The 12674-nt window shown below is 50.0% G+C and overlaps 1 protein-coding gene across 1 annotated transcript in view; it reads right to left on the bottom strand.

Moving 5' to 3' along the window:
- Positions 1 to 12345, bottom strand: part of RHPN2 (rhophilin Rho GTPase binding protein 2) — a 67717-nt gene extending 55372 nt beyond the window's left edge. The window contains exon 1 of the mRNA XM_070450998.1: positions 12240 to 12345. Coding sequence (XP_070307099.1) covers positions 12240 to 12308 — 69 coding nt within the window. The 5' untranslated portion in view covers positions 12309 to 12345. The remainder of the gene's footprint in view (positions 1 to 12239) is intronic.
- Between the last annotated feature and the right edge of the window lie 329 nt (positions 12346 to 12674).

Raw genomic sequence — 12674 nt, 5'->3', positions numbered from 1 at the left:
AAGTTTCTTTTTTTTTTTTTTTTTTGGTCTGAGCAGGTTTTGGGCTCATAGTTCCCCATCAGGGATCAAACCTGGGCCACCACAGTGAGAAGCCCCACCCTAAACACTGAACTGCCAAGGAATCCCCCCTTTTTTCGGTAAATTATAGTTGATTTACTATATAGTATTAGTTTCAGGTATACACCAAAGTGATTCAAAAAGTTTCCTTTTTAATCTAATAGTGTTCTTCCCACTCCAGCAGGTATTAACAGAAGCCCAGGGGTCTACCTGAAGGTTCTCTTCCTTTCTAAAGCGTATCTTTGAGTTCTGCCCACTGACTGGGCTTATACTCACACCCTGGGAGTGGCTGGTGGGCAGTATTTGGTGAGGCGACTGCCCTTTCTCTCTGCGTCATTGCCTGGGTCACTGTCATTCCAGCTCTGCACATACCTAGCCTCCCACACCTCTACCCAAGCCACACCCATGGCCTTGACCACAAGGAGGAAGAAATGGGTTATCTGCAGCCCCAGGCTTCTCAGGGATTCCCATATTAGCCGCCTCTGGATTACTGAATCAGAAAGGAGTTGCTACATGTCTCCTTCCACAAAGATTTCTCTTTCTCCCATCGCAGCAGGTGGCATGGTGGTAAAGAATCTGCCTGCCAATGCAAGAGATACAGGTTCAACTCCTGGGTTGGGAAGATCCCCTGGAGAAGGGAATGGCAACCCACTCCAGCATTCTTGCTTGGGAAATCCCACTGACAGAAGAGCCTAGTGAGCTACAGTCCATGGGGGTCGCAAAGAGTTGGACACGACTTAACAACTAAACAACAACAACACAGCAGGCGGCCACCCCCACCTGTCCCCCATGCAGATTCCCAAATTCAGATTACACAGATATTCACAATCTGACTTGGAATAGTCTTAAAACTAACATCTTTCACACCATTAAATGATCCTTGATTGAAAATAAAAATCAGAAAATCAGACCTAAGATTAAAATGCCTTTAATATTAAGCTAACAATATTAAAGGGCTAAAATAATTGCAGGCCTCTTTTGTTTCTACTTCCTAAAATTACTACGAAGAGGTGGCTTGATCTGACTTAAAATTACATGGTTCACCAAAGCTGTGTTCTATTTTGCAGGGAAGCCTTAATAACTAATTCCTTTACGGACATTCCCAGAGCTGATAAGCAGCCATTCCAGCTCAAGGATAAGAACTTTTTCCTGCTCCCAAACCTCACCCAGCGTCTGGCAGGCCTGGAATGGCTGCGCCCTAACCAGCGCACAGATGTGGGGTCAAGTTTCCAGATAAGACATAGGAATGCTTAGGATTAGATCTGATTGAGTGACTGGACCCCAAATCACATTACTTCTTAGTGACAGGTAGGAATGCTGGGCCTGCTGGAAACACCAGACACGCCCACAGGGCTATTTGGAAACTACCCAGAGCCCTGAGAGATGAATCTGGGTTGAGACTGTCAGAAAGACACCTTGGAATCACAGAGGCTGCTTGCTGTCTACTGGCCCCTGCCACAGGGGCTCTCTGCTAGTGGGGACCCACAGTCCTCAGCCACGCCTTAGTTCTTCATTGGATCCCAACAGGAGGAAGAACTGCTCCAAATTGGACTGCGGGCTTGTGCCCAGGACCTAGGCAGCACTTGTCAGACTGGCCTGGCCTGGGAACTGAGGACGGGGCGGGGCGGGGAGCGAATGAACTGCCCTGGCCTCTCGATCACTGTCCATAAGTCTTACAGTGAACCTGAGTCTGTCCACTATACAGTTTCCTGACCAGACTCAGGCTTGGGCAAGGGCGTTCGTCTCAACACACAGAAGGATGGTCCAACTGCCAACACACGAGAAAAGCAAGTATTAAGTGAAAGTTCAGCTTTCTCACTAGCTTAGTGGGGTCTCCCATATGTTGAACAGCCCACGTGGACTCTGGTACAGCATCTTGGACCCGACAATTCTGAAGCGTGGAGGGTGAGTGAGCTACTCAAGATGTTAAAGGCAGGGGACTTCCCTGGTGGTCCAGGGGTTAGTTAAGACTTCATGCTCCCAGTGCAGAGGACGTGGGTTTGATCCCTGATCAGGGAACTAGATCCCACCTGTCCCAACCAAGAGTTTGCATGAAATAAATATTAAAAAAATAAATAAATAAAAACATGCTGGACACAGTAAGGGTGGGAGAGGGACTTCAAGTCCACGTCCTTTCTGCCACTCTTGAGTTGAGCCTGAGCAGCAGGAATGTGTGGGGATATGAGGACAGCTCACCTACCAATTCCCAGACATCCCTCTCATGGCTGAGGGCCTGACATCACGCACACACACCCTTTGGCCACAGTGACCCAATTCCCACTCTCCCACCTCGTAGCCTGTAACAGTCAGGCTGGTAAATTCATGCTCCCGCACCTCCTTTCCAAGGGGAAGGACATCTGACTCATGCCTGGCCAGCTAGAAAACCAAACTTACTTCAAGTCTGATTCAAGGCGAGCACCTGACGTAGGATAACCAGAGCCCATCAGGGAGGGGCCTTCATTTCCCGCATCAGCCCTGAACCCAGGAAAATGTGAGACTGGGCAGCTGCAGCCACGTTACCCGGGTTGGGGAGTGTCTTCCCCAAAACAGAGCTAACCTAGGGGGAGCAGACTGAGAAACTGAGTCTTGGGCAGCATTTGAGCCCTAGATCAAGCCAGGCCTGAAGCCACACCTCAGGACTTCTTAGCTCCAGGAGTCAAATGCATTCCCTTTCTTGCCTACGTCATTTTTTAAAAATTGAGGGCAAAAAAAAAAAAAAAAAAAATTGAGGGCTTTCCTGGTGGCTCAGTGGTAAAGAAGCCATCTGACAATGCAGAAGACATGGGTTTGATCCCTGACCCGGGAAGATTCCACGTGCCACAGAGCAACTAAGCCTGTGCACCCCAATTACCAAGCCTGCATTCTAGAGCATGTGCTCCCCAACAAAACAAGCCACCGCAATAAGAAGCCTGCATACTGCAACTAGAGAGTAGCCCCCACTCACTCCAATTAGAGAAAAGCCTAGCACAGCCAAAATAAATAAAATTAAAAATAATAATAATAAAAGTTGAGGTATAATTTACACATAATAAAATACACAGATTTTAAAGTACATAGCTCAATGAGTTTGGACAAAAATACACACACACACATATACACACATATATACATACATATATATGTATACACACTTGTATAACCATTATTCCAATCAGAATATAGACAATTCTTATCATCCCCCAAGGCAACCAAGCCTCTGGTTTCTATCATCCTAGACTTTTGCATGTTTTAGAACTTTGTATAAATGGAATTATATGGTATGTATTCTGACTTATTTTGCTCAATAGATTGCTTTGGGATTCATCCATACTGTTGTACTTATGAGTGGTTTGCTCCTTTTAACTGCTGAGTAGAATTCCATTGTAAGAAGGTACCATACCAGATCAAACCAGTCAGTCCTAAAGGAAAGAGAAAGTGAAAGTCACTCAGTCATGTCCGACTCTTTGCGACCCCGTGGACTACACAGTCCAAGGAATTCTCCATGCCAGAATACTGGAGTGGGAAGCCATTCCCTTCTCCAGGGGATCTTTCCAGCCCAGGGATCAAACCCAGGTGTCCCCCATTGCAGGTGGATTCTTTACCAGCTGAGCTACCAGGGAAGCCCAAGAATCCTGGAACGGGTAGCCTATCCCTTCTCCAGAGGATCTTCCCAACCCAGGAATCGAATCAGGGTCTCCTGCATAGCAGGCAGATTCTTTACTAGCTGAGCTAGCAGGGAAGGAAATTAATCCTAATGGAAATTAACCCTGAATATTCACTGGAAGGACAGATGCTAAAGCTGAAGTTCCAACACTCTGGCCACCTGATGCTAAGAGCCAACTCACTGGAAAAGACCCTGATGCTGGGAAAGACTGAAGGCAGGAGAAGGGGACAACAGAGGATGAGATGGTTGGATGGCATCACTGACTCACTGAACTTGAGTCTGAGCAAACTCCAAGAGATGGTGAAGGACATGGAAGCCTGGTGTGCTGCAGTCCACGGGGTCGCAAAGAGTTGGACACAACTGAGCGACTGAATGACAACCATACATAGTGTGCTTATTTGCCTAAGTCATTTGGGAATAGGTTTCCTGGTAAGTGCAGCTAAGAAAAGGTCCTAACCAGAGTAAGTTCATCCAGAGTAAAAGCTCTATTTGTTAATATACATGCACAAGTCCTTTGTGAATAATCAAGTTGTTTGGCTGGGAAACAAGTATTTAAGTGCAGGATCTAGGGGACTTCCCTGGTGGTACAGTGGCAAGGAATCTGCCTAGCAATGCAGGGGACACCCATTCAATCCCTGATCCAGGAAGATTCCACATGCCTTGGGCAACTAAAAGCCCATGGGTCACAACCACTGAAACTGAGCCCACGCTTGGCAACAAGAGAAGCTACCACAATGAGAAGACTCTGCACCGCAACGAAGAGTAGCCCCCATTCTCTGCAGCTAGAGAAAACCTGCGCACAGCAAAGAAAACCCAGCATAACCAAAAACAAACACAAGAGCGGGATCTAGGGACTTCCCTGCAGTCCAGTGGTTAGGACTCTGCACCTCCACTGCGGGGGACACAGGTTTGATTCCTGGCCAGGGAACTAACATCTTGCACACTGTGTGGCGTGCCCCCCTCCCCCAAAAAAGTAAAAAGTAAAAATAGACACACACACAAAAAGAGCAGGACCTAGGCAAACACCAGAGGCAGTGGATTTGGAAGAAAGGAAAGGCTATTCAACCCACACATGCAGAGACTGACAATGAAAAGGCAGACAGGCCAGGTCAATGGGAAGGCAGACACAGAGGCATTGGAGGAATCTTTCCTCCCAAAAGAGGAGGGTGTGGAGGGAGGATGGGGGACTTGCTCTAGGCAGTGCCTGGCACCCGGCTCCCCCCACGCCCCAGAGAACCAGTGAGGCCCTTCTTCCACATAGCCAAAGATAAAACTCACACATGTAGATATGCTTCCAGCAAATTGAGGGCACAGTGTGAACTTGGGGTCTCCAGGTCAGGAGTGAGACTGAGTGAAGGGTGACCACACAGGGTCTCCTGATTAGAGACCCTCACACAGGGCATGGAAGAGGGGGTGCTTTTGGCTGCCTCTCTAGTGCGCGAAGTTATTTTCTCTGCCTTTCTCACTACTTCCTAGGATTATGCAATCCCTCACTCAACCACCAAGCTCTGGAAAGCACAATTGTTTGTTTATAAGTTAGCCAGAAACTGACAACCAGCAAGCACAGAAATAGCATGCGATACCCTGCAATACACAAAAATACATCTAATTTAACTCTTCACCACACTGGAGATTCACGGCAGTTTGGATGAACAGAATCTACCTCTTCCACGTCCATAAAAATTAAAACATGAACTTGGCACTTGTAAAGAGGCCTCCTGCCCTTCCACGATCTCTGCCGGACGCCTCCCTCCAGCGTCCCCATCCATCCACACAGGGTTAGGGGCCACAGTATGAACCAAAATGTAGCTATAATCCTGAACGAGAGTATCCAGTCACTTCTACAAACCTATAGACACCTACTGTGTGGGTACAAAGTGTGTGCCACTCTACAAAGATTCGTGATCACAACATTTCTGTGAGTCAAATGTATTTTCAGATCCAACTAATGACCCATTTATTTCAACTGGTAGGATGTATTCCCTGATGGCTTAGATGGTAAAGAATCTACCTGCAATGTAGAAGACATGGGATCGAACCCTGGATCGGGAAGATCGCTTGGAGAAGGGAATGGTACCCACTTCAGTATTCTTGCCTGGAGAATTCCATGGACCAAAGAAGCCTGGAGGGCTACAGTCCATGAGGTCGGACATGACTGAGCAACTAATACACACACAGGATATACTCATTATTGGTTTACAGTTCTTATCTAGACGGGGGCTGGTATGTGTGTAATTTTGTACACTCCTGTAATTACCTTTTTTCACAACAATTTGTTACTTTTTTGGTTGCTTGTTTTTGGCCATTGTCATAGAGGATCTTAGTTCAAGGACCAGAGATGTAACCCGGCTCCTTTCAGTAGTGAAAGCAAAGAGTCCTAATCACGGGATCACCAGGGAATTCCTGTTACTTTTCTAATATAATAACATTGGAGAAAAAGAAACTACTTCTGAAGTGGCAGTTTTTGATCTCCTGTCCTTTCCTCTTCTTAGAATCCAACAGAAACAGAATTTTCTAAGGCACATGGCCCTAGCGAACTCTGTGGGTCTGACTAGAAAGGCCAGGGGGACCTGCATCTCTCCCTGTTCCTGGTGCTGCAGGCAGGAGAGCTCGCCCCACACCGGCAACCCTTGCTGCCTGCTCCGCACTCAGCCTGATGCGCAGTCTGGCTGAGCTGCCCTGCACCTGTGGTTCCGCTGTCCTTTATGGCCACCTCCAAGGTAGCCTTGGCGTCATAAGACTCCAGTGTCTGAGCCGAAGGAGGAAGTGGTGATCAGGCTAAAGCCAATGCTCCGAATCATCAGGCGGCGGCTTGGAATCTGTCCAAATAGCCCCAGGAAGCAAGAGACATTTACAGTGTTACAGCTCATGGGGCTGACTCTCCTCTGAGTCACCTAAAATCCTGCGTCTGCCAGGGGACCCCCTCCTGGCCATAATGAAAGGTGAGATGTTGGCAACCACGCCCCCTGGGCCGCTGCTGTGCACCAGTGAAGCTGGTCAGACCCGCACTAAGGCCATGATCAGCCTGGATCCAGCCTGGGCTCTAGGATCTGGCTCAGACCATGGTGGGGTGGCGGGTGGAGGGTGGGGAGCAGATAGCATCACAAACCTTTACACCTCCTCCTTCCCCTACCCCCACTGGGGGAAGGATTAAAAGCTCCAAGGGTGGGTCAAACACCTGGAGAGACATCATCACCCCTCAGTAAAGGTGGAGTAGATGAACCCCCATGACCCAGCCTGGGCTCCTCAGCACATGTTCCCCTACGGAGATGCGGACAGATAAAGCATACATGTGTCTAACAGGAAATTATACTTCACTAAGATGAATGGTGCAGAGGAGGACCGAAGAGGAGCCACTGGATCCAAGTAAAATAAAATAAAATAAAATAAAATAAAATTTCTCCTTCCTTCTCAGCTGGATCCTTGAGGAAATCCAGAGTAAACAGGGCCCATAAACCAGGGTACGGTGAACCCTGGAGCCCTGTCCAGAATGAAGACTTCTGTGAGTAAGAAACAACTTCTCCTCCAGCTCTTGGGTAAAAACAATGGAGCTAAATTCATTTCAGGCCATTAGTGTTCCCAGAGGACAGAGAGGCAGAGATAAGGTCTCACAATGCTGCACTTTGTACCAACTCTCTTCTTCCATATACTGCTACGCCCTTTCATTTAGGTCTTTTCAACGGCCTTGGGAAACATCTTTGTCTGATTTTTTTCCAGCTGGTTTTCTCTTGGCCAAGAACAGATCTTCCTGTGAGTTTTAGGATTACAGGCCTTGGAGAGCCCCAGAGACAGGGCCAGCTCTCAAGATGCAGTGTCTTGGTAACGTGTATTACTCTGCTTTAACTCCAGGCCAGAACACACATTCTTCCAAGACACATTAGGCTGAGCATAGAAATCTGTCTGGGAAAAAGAAACTCCATTTCCACGGGTCCTTCTTTTAAGAAAGTAACTTATTAATTATTTGTATAGAACCGTACCTCTATTTAAACATATTAGTTTAAAAAAAGAAAGAAAAAACAATGCAAAACCAGAGAAGAGAGAAACATACTGTGACATGTGACAGACCAGAAAGAATTTGGTACTTTATGTTCTTAATTCAGAGACACTCCCACCCACCCACCCAGCCACCCCAGCTGCTCACCCAGGAGGCCAGGGTCTGTGCTGGGGGTGTCCGTGTCTGATCTGGGGCCAAACTGAATCCCTGTCCTCAGCTTTGTATAGCCACACCCCGCACGACCCCAAGAAGACCTTGACTTGCCAGAGGGCCTCCATCTCTGCAAGGATTGTCTCATACATTCAGGGTCTAGGACCAGCAGGCAGAGAGGACTTTCGGGCAATTAATCTTCATTTTGCGTGCAAGATACACAATTCAGCTCTGAATATGGACCATGTACTCCCACCCCCCCACTTCTTGGTCTCTGAACTACAGCAAAAGAGGCTAATTGTCTAGTCAGGCATGGCCTGAGCTGTCCCAGGAAATGAGGCCCCCAAAGGGAAAGGCTACCCACTCCAGTATTCTGGCCTGGAGAATTCCAAGGACTGCATAGTCCATGGCGTCACAAAAAGTCAGACACGACTGAGCAACTTTCACTCACTCATGAACTGCCACAGGAGCCACAATGAGTCAGGGTCAAGCGTACCCCAAAACCTGAGAGCCATCAGGCTCACAGCTCGCTGCCACACCATAAATGCTTTTTGAATGAACAGAATAGAATGGCACATTCAAGGAAGGTTCAGGGACTTCCCTGGTGGTCCTGTGGCTAAGACCCTGGGCCCCCAGTGCAGGGGGTCCAGGTTCAATCCCCGGTCAGGGAACTAGGTTCCATATACCACAACTAAGACACAGCGCAGCCAAATAAATAAATGATTCTTTTTTTTTTAATTTTGGCTGTGCAACATGGCATGTGGGATCTTTGTTCCCTAACCAGGGATCAAACTCATACCCCCTGTGTTAGAAGCGCAGAGTCTTAACTACTGGACCAGCAGGGGAGTTTCATAAATATTTTTTTTTTTTAAAGAAAGGAGGAAAGAGAGATAAACAGAATAAGATAAAGAGATATAAGAATAAAGAGATAAAGAGGATAAGAGAAATAAGAATGATAGAGAGAATAAGATAAAGAGAATAAGAATGAAGAAGTCTGACTTGACTGGAAACTAATTTGACCTGGTAAGTATACATAAAATCCCCAAAGACAGGACGGCAGTGGGGGGGCTGCCCTGAACACCCCAGTCTCAGGGTCCTCACTCCCTGCCCGCCTCCCCCCCCCTCGGTTGGCTCAAGCACTCAGTATGTGCCCCAGTTGTTTCCAGTCCTCGCCTGCTGGGACCTCCCACAGCTATTGTCTCTCTCCCTTGAATCTTCACACATCACCCCACCCCAACATCTTCACTCTCAGCTTTCAAAAGTCTCTAGACCTCCCTCCTCATTCAAAACAAACCTGCCTTCTTCTCTCTCCCATACCCCTCCAGCAACTATTTTCTCTGCCCTCTTCCCCCTGTTCTCCCCCACACTGACTTTTGCCCCCAATTCTCCACCTCATTTACCAACAACCCCCTAAAGCAGGTGGTCCCCCAACCTCTGAGATCTAATGCCTGATGATCTGAGGTGAAGCTGATATAATAATAACAGAAATAAAGAGCACAATAAATGCAATGTGCTTAAATCATCCCCAAACCATCCCTATTCCCTGCCCCCTGGCCTCCCACCCCCACCCCACCTGCCCTGGACCCGGTCAGTGGAAAAATTATCTTCCACGAAACCAGTCCCTGGTGCCAAAACAGTTTGGGCCACTCCCCTAAAAGACTATATCCAGTATTTTCCAGGGCTCTTCTGACTCGCCAACCTCATCTCTCTGCTAGAAAGATCTCTTCTCTCAGCTGCCTTGACAGTCACCCTCCGGGCTTGTTTACCATCTCTCTGCCTGTCCCTTAAGTGAAGGCATTCTTCTCTTCTGTATTGGGTGCTTTTTCACAATATGCCACCGCATTCCACGTTGGGGCACCTCAAAGCTGCATCTCCAGCCCGGATACTCTCGTGGCTGCTGGGTCCATTGAGTGGACTCCCCACAGGGACCACTACTAGGATAACTCTTGGGGGCCTCAAGTCCACTGCCCCTACTTCAGCTTGCTGGTTATCCCAGCTCAGGAAGGACCCTGACCACCCCCCAGACACTTAAGGCAGACATTCTGGACTCCTCTGAGCAGCACCTTTCCCACCATATTTGGTCCATCCCTGCTGACTGCCTTTGCTCAAGCCCTCTTCATTCCACAGACCCCACTGGGATCCCTGCCTCCAGTCTGGTTGCCAGGTTTGACTTAGGGGTGCAAGCTGGTGGAAAGGATAGGTGGTGAGGATGTGTTTACCTAGTACTTTATTTAAGTTACTGAAAAGTCATCAGTAATCCCTATCAGAGTAAGACAGAGACAATGAGGATTAACCCTCCACATTCCCCGCCTGGCTCCACCCTGGCCTCACCCCCACCCCTCACCTACTGATCTCTCAGCTTTCAAAGCGGTCTTTCTGTGACACAGATCTCACAGAAATGAGAATGAAGCACTTTGATAGGTTCCCAAGTTCCCTTTCCCTGCATCTAGGATGTGTGACACCCGAAAGGCCTGGTTCCCTGTTACACGTCCACACCCCGGAGGGTTCACTCACAAGTGTTCACAATCCAGTGCCTTCACCAGTGCTGTTCCCTCTATCTGAAATGCTCTTCCTCCCCTTCTTCACCTGTATAATGTCTACCTGTCGTTCAAGGAGCATTTGTTCAGGGAAGGTTCCCAATCAATGCCTTTTATTAACCTTGTGCTAAGAACATTCTTTGGACTAGTATGATGTAACACAATGATCATTACAAGGTCTCATTTTCAGAAGGGATGTTTCTAATTGCAAACCAATGATTCATCATATTTCGCACCCATGATCCTCTTATCAACCACTGGGAAAACCGCACCTGAAAAACACTCAAGCTTTGCATCCGTTCACAGCTCCCTGGCCTTCCACCCTGTCCTACGCATATCCCCAGGAAAACCTGTTCTGGAAGACCAGGGAACATTACCCTGGCAGGTGTTCACCATCCCTTCTGCCCCTCCCCCTGTCATTTCCCCCAGATGGTCCAGACATCCACCTGTTCAGAAGACAAACAATTTGGGGAGGAAATGAAATCTCAGAAAGGGGCAGCCACTGGCTGGAGGCTACACTGCAATTCTGGGGGTGGGGGGGTGGGGGGTTGGCAGTCAGGGTCTGAGGACCTAGGGCTAAGATTTCAGGATTCCCTGGCCTGGCCTCCTGTAACTCCACTGCCTGTGGATCCTGTCCCAAATGCCACACATAATTAGAAGTTTTAATCCTGTAATTCCGTGATGACATCTTTTAACTTAAATACACCTTAAAATTACTTTTTTTTTTTAATGCTAAAAGCAATTTAACCAAAAAGAAATTTGCCAACTCTGTCCTCACCGGTCCCCAGAATCTTCTCCTGCCCATCCCGGAGGGACAAGGCTGCTCACCAGAGAGCAAACTCCCCGAGGCAGAGTCAAGGGAGGAGGAGGAAGCCGCCCAGAGCGTTTTCACTGGCTCGATCATTAGGCTTGGAACAATTAAGAATTGATTGTTCTGTGGGAAACAGTTTCACTCCCCTGTTTATAATTACGCCCTTTGCCTTGGGTCATAGAAGTTATTAAAAAACAACACACACACACAACTTCTCAACCCACCCAGTCCAGCCTGGCCAAGCCCCAAAGGCTATTTTTAGACTCGCTGAGACAGACAAGGAAGGATGGAAGGTGTCCCCGAGACTTCAGGTTCAAAAGCATCTTTGTAGCCCAGGCCGTGCCACCTGCCGGCATCCCAGCGACCCCATTTGGTGGGTTGGGCCTCTTTTGAGGGGCTGAGCTACGAACTGTTAACTTCAGGGAGACAGGCCACCGTATGCACCAAGCTCCCGCGAAGCCGCACTCGCCACAGGTCTCCACAGCAATCGGGTAAATCCGCTTTAGAGTAAAATGGAGAGGGGGCGAGATCGCCGCCCTCAGGTCTGCCGCGCGCAGAGGAGACGAAGCCCGAGGTCCCCTCCCGCCCACTAAAAAGTCCAAGAGGCGTACACTGGAAGCATTCTGGAGGCAAAGAGGGGACGTCAACTCTCCTGAGCGGCTCCACTTCCACGCGCCACGGCCAAGCGCTCGGGTGGAAGCTGGGCTCGCGTGGCCAGCGCTCGAGGAACCGTCCCTTCCCCAAGCGCGCGGGCGGCCGGCGGGGGCGACTCCGAGCCCCTCCTGGCCCAGTCCTCCGCCGGCAACTGCGCGGGGCGGCCCGGACGTCCCCCCACCCCCAGCCCCGGAAGTCACCTGCTCTCGGCCGCCGGGTGCACCGCCGCCGCACCCCTCACCGCGAGCCTCCTCCGAGCGCGCCCCAGGCCAATGCGCCCCCTCCCCCTCCCGGCCTGACGGACCCCGGCCTCGCGCTCTGCAGCCCCTTCCACAGCCTGGAAGGAAAGAGGTCTGAAGCTCGCGGACTCCCCGCCCGCCCATAGCCGCCCACCTTCCGAAAGTAGCAGTTGCCCTCTTTCTCCAGAGGCTGGGGGGCTGCGGGCAGCAGCGCGTCAGTCATGCTGGCGGCACAGGCGCGCAGAACTGACTGAAGCTCAGCAGCGCGCTGGTCCCAGAGGGCGCCCGGCCCCGCCCCCGCCCCGCCTTCGCGGCCGCCCCCACCTCCAGCCCCGCCTGAGGCCTGGCCTGGAGCCCTGCAGACCTGGCGCGGCCCGCAGAGACCACGCCCCCGGCCCCGCCCCGATCCGGACTGGCAGCGCTCAGCACTAGCCCTTGGCGAAGCTGGCGGAGCTGCGATCACAAGCCCCTGGGCTCTTCACTAGTCCCCTTCCCAGCCTCAGGGGCTTAATCTGGGCGCGGTTGCAGCCTCAGCCCAGCGGCGCAGGGGCGTCTGCAGCGAGGCCCAGGTTGGGGATTCAGCCTCTTG

The sequence above is a fragment of the Odocoileus virginianus genome, chromosome 20, assembly GCF_023699985.2.
Source record: "Odocoileus virginianus isolate 20LAN1187 ecotype Illinois chromosome 20, Ovbor_1.2, whole genome shotgun sequence".
Lineage (NCBI taxonomy): Eukaryota > Metazoa > Chordata > Mammalia > Artiodactyla > Cervidae > Odocoileus > Odocoileus virginianus.
The sequence above is the reverse complement of the archived record's forward strand: the minus strand, read 5'-3'. Positions and strand labels throughout refer to the sequence as shown.